The sequence below is a fragment of the Megascapheus bottae genome, chromosome 6 (genome assembly GCF_031878675.1).
Source record: "Megascapheus bottae isolate mThoBot1 chromosome 6, mThoBot2.hap1, whole genome shotgun sequence".
Classification (NCBI taxonomy): Eukaryota; Metazoa; Chordata; class Mammalia; order Rodentia; family Geomyidae; genus Megascapheus; species Megascapheus bottae.
In genome coordinates, this window is record NC_143514.1 from 24,629,079 (window position 1) to 24,643,594 (window position 14,516).

At 34.3% G+C, this 14,516-nt stretch overlaps 1 protein-coding gene across 1 annotated transcript in view; it reads left to right on the forward strand.

Moving 5' to 3' along the window:
- The window catches only part of Col24a1 (collagen type XXIV alpha 1 chain), a 247,900-nt gene that overhangs the window by 79,821 nt on the left and 153,563 nt on the right, over positions 1–14,516 (forward strand). Inside the window, exons 19-20 of the mRNA XM_090333967.1 lie at positions 387–440; positions 5,530–5,583. Of these exons, the coding sequence (XP_090190093.1) occupies positions 387–440; positions 5,530–5,583 (108 nt within the window). The remainder of the gene's footprint in view (positions 1–386; positions 441–5,529; positions 5,584–14,516) is intronic.

The following is a 14,516-nucleotide window of genomic DNA, read 5'->3' on the forward strand; positions in this document are numbered from 1 at the left end:
AGAGAGAGAGAGAGAGAGAGAGAGAGAGAAACATCACTAGTGCAGTTTGAACTTAGGGTCTGGGCACTATTCCTGAAGTCCTTTTGCTCAAGGCTGCGCTGTATCACTTGAGCCATGGTGGCACTTCGGTCTTTTTGCTTGTTAATTGACAATAATTTCCTGGATTTTTCCTCCTCATATTTCTGCCTCCTTAGTCACTGGGATGAGAGGCCTGAGCCACTGGCGCCTGTCATGGTATTTTGTTAGGATATGACATATTTTTTGAATTCCTGTTTAAAGCAAGTTTATCAGTTCCTTTTAGGATATCCTTACAAATGCCTGTGGGAATTTGCAAGTAGAAATATATTTTCCTTTATGTGGTATAATAGCTTTCTTTCTTCTTTTAGGGCACTGTTGGTTTGCCAGGACCACCAGGAATGAGAGGAAAGCCAGGCCCCTCAGTAGGTTTGAACTTCAACTTTGCTCCTTCTGTTTAACATGCCATTGCACACATTTTTATAATTGTTAGTTTGCTGTGAGAAGTAAGATAGAGGCGTACCAGCTTAGTACTTTCTCTCACAATTTTAGGCTACAGCTATTTCCTCACGTTTTCAGCTCACATTCCACAAACTATTATTGGGCCATTCCTTATCCTAGGCCAAAGCCATATTTCCTTGTACCCCAAAGATCTTAGTTCTATTGTTCCTCCCAATAGTCTATTATAGACTATTATTTAAATGAATTAATGCAATGGTACAAGGCACCTTAACAAATGCTAACTTTTCCAAGTATCAGTTTCATTAAGGAATCATTCTGAAGGGAAAAAAAGATGGAATGTCATATTCTATGAACCCAATGCCCTATTTTTTCTTCTAACTCTTGGGCATTAACTGATCAAAAGAAAAATATTGCCTATATTGTAGTTAACTTAATTCCTCCACATGCAAAATGAAAATTACTTAATAATTGTAATAATTTAAATAAAATCACTGAAGCATGAGTCAAAAAATCTCTTAATTATAAACTAGTAATAATTACTATTGCTAATATTTATTATTTACCAATTACTATGCAGTAGTCTAAGGATTATACATCTATGTAAAGTTAGTAGTATTGCTATTCTTATTTTATACATTTAAAGATATTGAGAAGCAGAATGTTGTCCAAGTTGTACAAAGACATAGATAACCCATGGACACCTGAGAAAACCCAGGTAATTATATATTTCACACTTCTAGACACTTCAAGTTGTAGGTTTAATATTATATTTTAATGTTGATTGGAACTGTATAAGTGAGTGTGATTATAGAGAAAACAAAAGTTAAAATATACATTAAAATATTATTTCCCAGGGAAAGTTATTGTGTTATGAGTAAATTCTCCTTCTCAGAATTGTTTATTTTCACAGCTGAGGAATCACCGTTGAGTTGAAAACTTAATGTACCTCATTCTTTGTGACTTTTAATAGTGACACAGTATTTTATATGCATCTCTCAGGAATTACTTAATTTGAAGAACAAAGTTAGAGATTATTTGGCTAGATTACTGATTGAATTGTGAAGAATCTTAAATATAACACAATCTTATTTATTTTTTCTTTTCTGTTTTTGGTCCAAGACCTGCACTGGAGTACAGCATCACTTCTTCCTTCGTTTCTCCCAGTCTTCTTTCCTCTTGATTCCCCTGCCCCTCAATCTGTATAGTTCATTTTCAACATAGTGTCATTGCTGAATTACTCCACCCTTTGTCTCACTATCTTTGTGCTTCTCCTCATCTTCCCAAAACAGATAAACTTACATACAAGGCAAAACGTTCAGAATGCTAAAACAGCAACAAAAGGAGGAAAGCCAAAATAAACAAAAACCCACAGAAAAGTAAAAATAAAACAACTCTGTTTCATTTCTTGGACTTTATTTCCATAATCACCATTTTACATGATCATATGCATATAGCCTTTGTGATCCTCTCCTAAGAATATCCTCCTTTGGTCTCACTGCTTGAATGTGTGGAGTCCTGTGTAATTAACCATGTCCAAGTGTAATTTTTTTTTGTCTTTTACTGTTCATGTGTTTACAGGTACATTTATAGGCACATTCTAATTTCTACAAAAGAGGGAAAACATGCAATCTATTTCCTTGGGGATCTGGCTTACTTTGCTTAATAAGATTTTTTTCCAACTCTTTCCATTTCCTTATGAATGGGACTATGTCATTATTTCTGGTGGAAGCATAGAATCCCATTGGGTACAGAAAGCACATTTTCTTTTTGTTGTTGTTGTATGGGGTTTTTTTTATTGTATTTTTTGTCCTTTTTCATTTTTGAGACTGGGTATCAAACTGAGGACATTGCACTTGGTAGGCAAGCGTTTTGCCACTGAGCTACATCCCAGCCTCATATAGCACATTTTCTTGATCCATTTGATCCATGATTCCATATCTTGTCTATGGTAAACAATTATTTCACTTTAAATATGTAAACATGGACATATTTGAGGGCAGTCTTTGCTTTTATTTGTTTGCTTGCCTTGGATGAACAGAAGTTAACCCAAGCGGTTACGTCTCTCAGACTTGTTCTGGAGTTAAATCCCACAATCCTCAATCTCTATAAATACAGCCTGAGAGTAGATCAGGAAGATAACTAAGAAACACTATAGTTTTTCAAGGATGATTCTAAACCACATAATAGAGACTTTCAATACATACAATGATTGGCAAAAGAAGACCCTAACCTTTTATTTCTTCATTTTTAAAACTTGATAATAATTAGACGAAAAAATATGTTGTAGTATATCAGCCTGATATCAAGTATTAAAAATATTCAATAATTTTTACTCATGCATTGTGATTAATTTCTTGAGAAAACTATAACCAATATTCTTGGATTAGGCAAACCATTTTAAAGCTTCTTATTTTTTGATTCAATTTGTAGTGATAATATGTTTATGGAAGGATATAAAATTACTTGTCTGAAAGAGAAAGACTTGGATTCTCGTCCCACTTCTAATAGTTGATCAGTTCTGTTCTTAGGAATGGAATCACCGTGGCATCTAATTTCTCGTGTAAATTAAGACACTATCTAGTTTTAGGCTCCTGTGACTCCATGATGTCTTTTCTGTCAGTAATACTGCTGGCCAATATTTCTCTACTCTAAGGTAAAGAGACTTTCTATCTCATATTTTAAAACTATGAATAGTTTAAGCAAAGCAAGCTTATTTTACCTTTAGCATAGTGTCTTATTTTTTTCTAGAAGGAATCACAAGAAATACTAATGAAGCTCTTTCATTTGCTTAGTCATTTTATATTTTTCCATTCTACTGTAACAAATTTTTACATCAGAAGGAATCTTATTGGTAAAGAGGTTGCTGACCTTTTCATTAGTTTTGTCAAACCTTTGGAAGGTATTTGTATTGAGCAAAAGTATTTGCTCTTACAGGTTAGAGGCTCCTGAGTTAGTGATATAATCTTGTGTTTAGTTTCTTTCTTCATTTGTATCTTATTAATACAAAGGACATTTTACATGAAAATCTTTTCTGATTAGGAAAGACTTCTATTTGATAAAAAATTGCTTATGAGAAATCATTTATGTTAACAAATAATCTCTGACACTCAATTAAATAAGTTAGTACCTACCCTACACATTTGGTTACTCTCATGGAAAGAGAGAGACATAGATCTTTCCTACTTCATATGTTCTAGTTTTGGTTTTCTATCATCTAAGATTTTGATGTTACTGACATTATATTCAAATGAAAGAATGTTTTCCAAATAGATTGTACAACAGAAAAATATTTTCCAGTTATAAGAATGACCTGACCTGGAAATTTTGTGCATTTTGAGTTAGAAAACGTTTGTTCTACAAGTATTGAGAGCACAGAGCAAAACAGTACTCTGAAATTACTAACAAATACTCCTCTTTTCTGATAGAAAGAAAAAAGGCAGTTATTACATTCTTTTTACTTTAAGCAAGAAGTTTCTGTCATCTAGAGATTCACTTAAGATTATGCCATTCTGTAAATTATTTGAAAACTCAGTTATTATAAAGGAAAATCTACATCCATAGGAAACTTGAACATAAAGCTTTGAAAAATAGCAAATTCATCTCTCTAGTGAATAAAATGACCCCATGAGTTGTTTTTTTTTTTTTAATATGGTTTATTTATCAGCTTAAAAGACATATCTGGAACATTTTTCTTTGGAGTTTTAGCTTCTTAGTTGGAATTTGCCACTAGGGGGCCTCAGTGAGAACCCCCAGTCTCGCTCTGAAGGTAGATACCATGTCTCATTTCTTTTCCATATATATTTTTTTGTAATTAATAGAAGGGTTACATTATATTCACCAGATAGAAGGTGCATTACTTCACAAATACTGATACCCTTTCTCATATGTGGTCCCCATTTCCCTCCCCCAACCACTGCCCCTCATCTTGTTTCCCCCCCTTCCCTATCCTATTTCAAATAACCAAATAAACATATATACAATATATCAGATAACAAGGTATGATATTGTAACAATATGAGATAACCAAGGGACATTAAAAGAGATGAGAAAGAACAACAATCACACATTATATGGCTCATTTTTAATGAGTTTAAGCGTCACTTATGTACTGATTGTGTTATGTAGAAGTTTTTGTTATTGTTCGTTGTAAATAGAAACTTCAATGAGCTTTAACATTATCTTCTTCTAGAATTGCTTTCACTATTTGCATTGTGTTTATCTCTGTGCCTGTTCTTTAACACTGAGAATAGATGGGGGGGAGACAAATTTGGTTCAATTTTTGGAAAATATCGTATCTTAAAATTTTGTGCAATCTGGGGCCTATTTAAATCAAATTAGCTCATATAGAAGCATAATAGAAGGAAAATAATAAATTGTTTTTCATATCTCTTTCCTTGTTCTACAATTTCTTTCACATCTTGACAGCATTGACAGTCTTTTTGTATTCAGGCCTTATATCTACTTGTCTTTCCTTTGTAGTCCTAGTTCCACAAATGCATTACAACCTCAGGAACTGGCTTCTGAAATATTGAAAACAAATCCTCAACAACAATAAATATGTAAAAACATTTTAAAAAATATAAAAATAACACAAATAAAAAGACTGCAATAAAATAAAAACTTCAGATATGAATCAATAGAGGAACAAAGGGGTGAAAAAAATTTATGAGTTATAAATTTGATTATCAACTCTCTATGTGGCAGAACCTTGCCAAAAATTCCCTACTTTGAGTTAAACTTTATTGACCTATCTCTGCACTATAATTTTCTAGTTTTGAGCATATAGCCTACTAATTTGTTTGAAATTCTAACAACAGTAAAATATTTTGTTTCATAACAGGTTTTATTTAAATAGGTTTGAAAATGATGGTGATTACAACTTAATCTCTAAAAATTGATTTAACCTTGCTGAATCAATACTCTTTGTCACATGCCTATTTCCTCTTTAACAAACATAGATATGTTTAATAAATAGGAATAATAAATATGATTATATTTATTTATATTTATTAAGTTAATGTTTATTCTTTTACTCCTTCCTTCCCTCTTTAGGGCCAACCAGGTGACTCAGGCCCCCAAGGACCACCTGGACCTCCAGGACCAGAGGTAAAATATTGATGGAAAGATAATAAATCCATTAAACATGATTGATAAAATATGGCAGACATGAGAAAGATTCTCTTTAAACTTTATATATGTATAAAGTTTGGACTAAACTTTTTTCCTTCAGTGGTCCTAAAGGAACAGAAATTGAGTATCCTTTAATCTGAAATCCACAAAGCAAGAATAGTTTCAGGTTTGTGCTGGTTTTTTTTTCTACAGATTTTATAATATTTCCATAGAAACCATGAGGGATAATAAGAAATTGGAATAAAATCTGACTATGAGCTGGCACCACTAGCTCATGCCTATAATCTTAGCAACATAGCTAAGATAACATAGCTAACATAATCTTAGCTGAGATCCGAGGACTAAAGTTCAAAACCAAGCCAAGCGGGAACATCCCTGAGACTCTTATCTCCAGTTGACTACCAAAAAGTTATAAAATGGAGCTGTAACTCAAAGTGATAGAATAGTAGTCTTAAGCACAAGAAAGCTCAGTACCTTAAGCATAAGTGCAAGTCCCAGGACTGGCATAAGAACAAAAACAAAATAATGATGAAACTTAAGTATTTCACTTACACTTTTCACATACCTTTACACAGTGTTATCAGTGAGCCTGTGTTTTGGCTATGACCCTTCATAAGGAATCAGGTATAGATTTCCTGTTTGTATTGCCATGTTGTGTAAAAAAACTTGGGGGATTTTTCAATATTTGGGATTTTTGGTATTTGGATTAAGGCTTCTTAGCCTGAACTATACACATTTTCATCTTGATTAGGTTAGAGCTGACCTATTTCTTCTACATACCTTAAGGCTGAAATTAAATTCGGATACATAAACTCAACTGACCTGTTAGTATAAAATTCTTCCATTTCTGATTATTTGTATATATCATAGGTTCTCATATTCTATAATAAATAAGAAAGTCTTTACCATACATATCAAATTTGTTCACATAGTCCTGAAAATTTTTATTTTGCTTTCATGTTTGATTGGGAACAGCTATCTTTTCTGAGTGTCTACATAAACATGAAGTTTTAAAGGTAAAGCATGTGGATTCTGTTTGTTTGGGTTTTTTTGGAATCATGCCATGGGTTCAAATTGCACTACATGAGATGTTGTTTCTGAAGCTCAATCTGATTTCAGAAAAGCACCTCAAAATATATGAATGTACATAAACATACATGTCAATTCACAGTAGCTGCTCTAGCAGTACAGTGGAGAACATGGCGAATTCACTTCAGAATAAGTGAATCAGAGCAATAACACCCCTACAGTGGCAAAGTAGTAGATGTATTCTCCTTCTCTGTGTAGTTAATAAGAAGTATCTGCTACTCCACATTAAATTTTTCTTCTTGCTTACTTTTAATTTAAGAATGCATTCTAGCTTGGCATCGATGGCTCACATCTGTAATCTTTACTATTCAGGAGGCTAAGATCTGAAGATCATGGTTCAGAGGTAGCAAAGAAGTCCATAAGACTAATCTCCAATTGACCCCCAAAAAAGCAAAAAGTGCAGCTGTGACTCAGGCAGTAGTGTGCTATAGCATTGAGCAAAGAAATTCAGGGAGAATGCTCAGGCCCTGAATTCAAGACACTGAATCTACACACACACACACACACACACACACACACACACACACACACACACACACGCACACACAGTGAATAAGAGAGAGAGAGAGAGAGAGAGAGAGAGAGAGAGAGAGAGAGAGAGAGAGAGAACACATTCTATATTGATATTTCAAAATTTTTTTAAAATTTACTTTGTACCCAGTTTTCTAGATGGAGAATAAGAAGTAAAATATAGCAGAATATTAATATTGTGAGAAATTGTTTTGAGTGATAAAAATGTCAGATCATTAAAAGTTTACCTCTTTCTGGTAGCCTATATTCTTTTACTTTAACCATTTTTCTAACTTCAGCATGTAATAACTTTTTTTCTAGAAAATGTACTGTATTCTCATAGTGAGGATGCAGAACATAACCTAATTTCCATTACATTCAGGCTCTCATATGACTGGACCATTCTAATGGCAGCTTTTGGTGGCAAGTACTCTGGGAAGGCCTATATTGCCTCCTCTTGCCATGACGATTTATCTCATTTTATTCTTTCTCATAAAACTCTTTTAAAGGATGTATGAGCCACGTTTATACTTCATGCTGTATCTTTCAAGGGTTTTTTTGTTTCTTTTGAAATTTTAGGACTTATTACTGGCATCAAAAACACGACTTCATTGTCTTTGATTTCTTCACACTGATCATTTTAAACATCTTGATTCCTAACCTTGTCAAACTGTAACCATATGTCCTCTTTCCTTATATTAAATGTTTCCATTGGCCCAAAGCTGCAATCTGTTAATTATTTAAGCTAACCTCTACTAATACAAAGTTATTTTAGAGTTAATATCTTACAAATTTTAATCAAGGGTTTTGAGCACATTAAGCTCTCTAGCAATTTCCCAATCTGTTTATAGCAACTGTGTCAAGAAGCTGATATGTTATATGTACTAACTGCATGTGAAACAATTGTCTGGCTAATAGGAAACAATAAATATTAGCTGCCATCACAACCACCATTTCTGTGGGCAGAAGTATATGACAAGAAATGGAGAATGGAGAGAAAAGTGATATAAATGGAGGAATGAATGTGATACACAATGCCATTGGAGAAGATGACAGGACATGTATTACCTAGACCTTTTCAGAAGATAATGAGAAACTTGGATTGTAGCTTTATAGCAGAGCCATCAGAGGCTTTAAATAAGCATTAGCTTATTTAATTTATGCTTTTAGAAAGTTACTTTGGCTATCATGAGGTAATCAGAGAAAGAGGAATGAGACTGGAAAGCTGCGAGGTGGTTTGTGATTATTTTCATTACCTATGTACATCTGGGTGTGGAAGAAGAGAAAAGCTGGTTTCAGCCAATGTAACTTAATTACTGACCATTGGTGAGGTCAGGTGTTGAACTGTGACTTTTAAGCCTGCACTGGGCATCAATATCTCCTAAAGACCCTAAAATAAGACAGAAAAAAATTAGATTGTACATGACCAATCCCAACAGTATTAAATAATGGGAATGGAAGCCCATGGGTAATTCACAGCTTCCAAAATTTATTTTTCTCTAATTTTGGGCAGAACCAAATGAAAGTGTTTTTAATTCTGTAATAAATAAAACTTCAGAAGATGTCAGAACATCATTGCTTTTGCTGTCTGGGAATAGATTCTGTGATTTAGCTACTTTGGGAAGTCATCAATACTACCACTTACGGCAGTGTAGCATGACAAAGATAGCACTGTATAAGTATTTCTAATATCACATGATTAAAGAAAGACATGGTTTTACTAGGAAGCGTCTCAGTTGGCATTGTCTGTTGAGGATCTGAAGCACAGAAAGAGGAGGCTTCGATAGGTCCAAGTGAATTCAACAGTTGCAAGAACATGTAGAGAAACCTGTGGGAAAAAAGGCATCAACTGACAACATAGATTAATGGGTGGTTATGGGTGGAGAGGGAGAGATCACTAGAGTTTTCCAGTAAACAAATTGTATTCTTTGTTAACATTTTATTGCAAAACATTTCTATTCTACTTGGATAGTTGTCTGTTCATACACAAGTACCACATTGTTTTAATAAGAGAAGTTTTATGGCATGTTTTAATGTCCGGAAGGCTGTTAAATCCTTTTTGTTTTTCTTTTTTCACTGTTCTTTTGGCAGAACATAATAATTAAGACCTTATTTTTGAACTTCAACATCAATCTATGAAGCTTTATTGAAATACTCAGCATATTTTTTACTGACTTCAAATTCAAAATTAAGGAAATCCTTTATTTTAGTACTGACTGATATTCTGTTATCTAGTTATACTACATTTAATTACCGTTCATCTAAAGGACATCATAGTTGTTTCCAAGTTTAGGAAATTAGGAATAAAAACTTCAGTAACTATCCCTGCACAGACTTTTATGTAGATGTAATTTCCCAACTTCTTTAAGTAAAAACAAAGAAATAGAGGTTCTGTGTTTTAAGTAAGCCTAGTTTTACAAGAAGCTACTGAACTCTCTTTCATTGCTTTACTTTTCCACAAAAACGTATGGATAAGTTCTTATTTCTCCCCATTCTTTCCAGCATTTAGTATTTGCTGTATTTTCAATTGGGACATTAAGATGATGGGCACTGATATTCTGTTATTATTTTAATTTACGTTTCTCCTGATGACACATTTGCATCTGTATATCTTCTTTGGCAAGGTGTCTGTTAAAGCCTTTTATATATTTTTCTGAGACATATCTCTTTATATTGTTGAGTATAAGTGCTGTTTGTATTTTTAAGTATTAATCAATTTTTAAGTATGAATAGTGTTTGCACATATGATGCATGGTTTCTGAAAATATCTATATGCTGTAGTTTGTCTTACTATTCTCTTAATACTTCTTTTGTTGAGCATAAGCTTCATGAATTACAAATAACCAATTATTTCTCATATAGATTTTGCTTTTTTGTTTTGTTTTATTTTACCAGTTCTGGGGCTTTAACTCAGGGCCTGAGCACTGTCCTTGGGCTTTCTCAAGGCTAGGGCTCTACCACTTGAGCCTCAGCACCATTTCCAGCTTTTTTCTAAGTATGTGGTACTGAGGACTAGAACCCGGGTCTTCATGCATACTAGGCAAATGCTCTACCACTAGGCCAAACTCCCAGCCCAGATTTTGCTTTTAATGTATCTAAAAAGTCATTGACATATCCAAGATGGTTGTTTAAGTTTTTTTATGTTAACCCTGTGATCTTTCATTTTCCACTGCATGTTTAGTTCTGTGATCCATTTTCAGTCCTTTCTTGTGTAAGGTTTAAGGACTATGTTTAAATTTAGTTTTGTTTTTTTTTCACCAGTCCTGAGCTTGAGCTCAAGGCTGGAGCATTGTTCTTGGACTTTCTCAAGGCTAGAGCTCTACCACTTGAGTCTCAGCACCACTTCCAGCTTTTTTTCTATGTATGTGGTACTGAGGAATCAAACCGGGTCTTTGTGCATACTAGGCAAGCACTCTACTACTAGGCCAAACTCCCAGTCTTAATTCAGGTTTTTAAGTGAAAATAGCTACTTGTTCCAGCACTATTTTTGTAAAACTATTATTTTTTCCATTGGATTGAGTTTACTCTTTTATTACAGATTGATTGACTATATTTGTGTGGATGAATTTCTAGTCTGACAGTTCCATTTTCCTCATTGTCTATTCATCTTTAAAATTATCATTAAGTAAATGTACAAAGGACTTGCATTGTAACAAAGCATTGTCTGAATAAAATGCATCTTGATCATTGTCACTCATCTGTAGTTGCTTTTTCTTTTGCCAGCACCTACTGTCTTGATATCACAGGTTTATAATAGGTTTAAAGTCAAGTTTAAATTTTCCCATTTTTCTTTCCTCGATATTTAGTTGGATATTAGGGGTCTTTTCTCTCCCAATATAAAAATTTGAATTAGTTTGTTGATATCCACCAACAACTTTTGGGGAGTTTTGTTTTAAATTGCATTGTATCTGTAGATCCAATTGGGTAGAATTGACAGCTTAGCAGTATTAACTCTTCCTATTCAGTGACACAGAAGATCTTTGATTTATTTGGTTCCTTCATTTAATATCATTCCATGACATTACACATCTTGTACTTACATGGGCCTGTCTTATACACATCTTGTACTTACATGGGTCTGTTTCATATGTACTTACATGGGCCTATCTGACTTCTTGCCTGCCTGCTTATTTGCCTGCCTTTTTCCAACTTCCTTCTTTCCTTCCTCTTTCCCTACTCTTTCCTTTCTTTTCTCCTTCCCACCTCTCTCTTTCCCTCTTCCCTCCTATTTTGGTACTATGTAAATAGCATTTTTGTTGTTGTTGTTGTTTTTTCATTTTTTATTGTAATTAATAGAAGGGTTACATGATATTTGCCAGATATGAAGTGCATTACTTCACATACATTGATACCCTTTCACATGTCTTGATCCCCATTCCCCCCCCCCCCACCCTTCATCTTGTTTTCCCCCCTTCCCTATCCAATTTCAAATAACCTTAATTTTAAATTTTGTTTGCTCTTGCCTGGTACATAGGAATGTGACTAGCCATAGAAACATGCAACCTTACTCTAATTATATACTACTTCCAAGACATTTTTGTCAGTTGTTTCCTAATTTCATACATAGTCAAGCATGCCATCTGTGCAGAGACAGTTCATTTCTTCAGAATAATCCCTGTACCATTTCCTGATGTTGAAAGAAATTATTAAAGGAACATCCTTAACTTGTTCCTAATTTTATCTGGTTATTTTCATTCTCTAACTTTTATTCATAAAACTGTTAAGGGCTACAACCTTTATTCTGATGATTATTTTAAATATTCTTACCTGGGGTATTTTTATTGTCATTATTTTTAAGCATTTTTTATCTCAATTTGTGTTTCTCTTTTCACTAAGGAGTTGTTTAAACAAGCACTTTCAAATTTTCCATGGATTCTAATTTTGTTGATAATCTTGGGTTCATTGCATTGTGATCAAAGCTGTTGTTCTGTTTGTAGAACTACGTGATATTTTCTTTTTGCCCTGTACACATATTTCCTGATAGTGGGGTTGGGAGCTCTTAAGGCAGGAAATGTAAACTCTTACTCCAAAAGATGTCTACCTCTATGAGGTTAGACTGGGCCCAGTATCAGAACTTTGCCACCAAGTACCTAGTTGATGTCCTTGAGGAAGGATGCTACATTGGGTAATGTATTGATCTCTGCTGCTGATAATTTGGATTTTCAACTAGATCAGCAGTAGTTATTCCAAGCCTTGGTGTAGTCCACCTAGTAGGCCCAAGAATATGCTCTATCAGCTACTGTATCTATTTCATGCTCATGCGACTTGTTCTAGTCTAAGAGTAGCCAGTGAAGGAGACTGGTTTATGTTAGTTGGCCAACACATTTTTTATGCTTAATTTTTTGGAGGGCCTAGATAATGTCCCTGAGCTTTTTTTTGTCAAGGCTAGCTCTCTACCACTTGAGATACAGCTCCACTTCCAGCTTTTGGGTGGTTAATTGGATATAAGTAGGTCTCAGACTGTCCTGACCTAGCTGACTCATATTGAAATCTTAAGATGTTGGCTGCCTTGAGTAGTTAGGATTATAGGCATGAGCTACTGTCACCCTGCTTGCTCACAATTTTTGAACCTCTTCCATGGTATATGTTTTCTGATAGGGTTTAATGTGTGACTGAAAAAAAACCAACTGTTCAGACTCTTCACCCCGTATTTCTGTTCTACTCAAGCTTATCTCAGATCTTTGTTTCTTAAATTCTTTCTTTCTCTGACAGCATAGATATACTGTTCTCCTGAATTTATATATCCTCACTTGTGATTCTTTATCCACAAAAAAGATTATCTGGCATATTGCTCACAGATATAGCTATTAAATGGTATTTTCAATGGTTGACAACAGGTCTGGGCTTTCTTATCATGTAACTCTCCTGTACTCTGTGATGTACTATTGGGATTAATCCTAATTATAGCATTTCACTCTTACAATGCACCTCTTGGGGCCACTTCGCCTTATGACTTGGCAGTTCCATCAGAAGTCATGACGTAATGGGATGTTCTAGGTTCTTGATGTCCCACCGCCAAGCATTATTCTTCCACCATGATCTAATAACACCAAGAGCCCTTATTACAAGATTGCATTTTCTGTAGCAGATATCATGCCCTCACTCCAGAATCCTGAAGGTAGCAGCTGTTCTCATTAGATACTACCATAAATTATGTGGCATCTTTTCATGTCCCAGCATCTCCAACAGAGTCTATTGCACTGAATGTCTTAAAGAGCTAATTGCAACATGACCTGGTTTGAGTCCACCAGAAATTAGTAGCATTCAGCATAACATGGTATACAGTATAGAGTACTAGTCCTATGTATAGAATTTTTTCCTCCCAGGATCCCAAGTGACCTTTGTTACTCTGTGTACAGAAGGCTCTATACTTGCTTTTTCCTTAAAGGGGATATTTCAATGCATTTGTAATGTCTGTATCCTAAAAACTTCAGATAAGTAGGCATTACATGACCCTTTCTGGGGTTTACTTTCACCAGCTACAGTGTTAACATTTTCCTTTGGACAAGCCATCTGTTGTTCAATGTATTCAGTCAGTATGATGCTCTAGGTTTAGTGTATTGGGGTGATATTGTGTAGCAAACCCTGCAAGACCAGATCTCTTTTGACTCGATTATTATGACAGAGGCAGGGAGAATAAAAGAAAGCTGTGACTATTGTGTTTCCCACACATGAATGCAAACTAATTATAAAGAGAGATGGTATATCTTCCAAATCTGTGACTATATATCCTGTATGGGAAGTTTTAGCAATCTATAATCATGATACATCTGGCACAACAGCTACAATTTAGTCTCTAGAATTGCCTGGTTTCTTCAGGGGTGGCTTACAGAATTAAGTAATGCTGTGATAGAAGCCACCAACTATATATATCTATATATCTATATATACACATATATATACATATATATGTATAACACATATATATGGATATATGTATATATATCTGTGTGTGTGTGTATGTGTGTGTGTGTGTATTGGATCTTACCGTCCCTCTTTTCTATACAGATACACACACACATACACACACACTCACACATTATAAATGGGAATAATTAAGGAGATATGGAGATATGAGTGACAGGCTAATTAACTATGGGAATATTCCTGCCTTTGAGGCCAAATCTGTAGATAACTAGAACTCAAATCATTTTTTGAAAGTCTTAGCTTCCATGCAGTTCTGAAATAATTATAAAAATGTCTTAATGTATTTTTCCTCAAAGCTGTTGGCCTGTCATTCTACTTTCTTTCCTTTTGAGTGTTCTTTTCCATCTCAAATAACCATTATATCTTTTTCATTTTGTCATTTG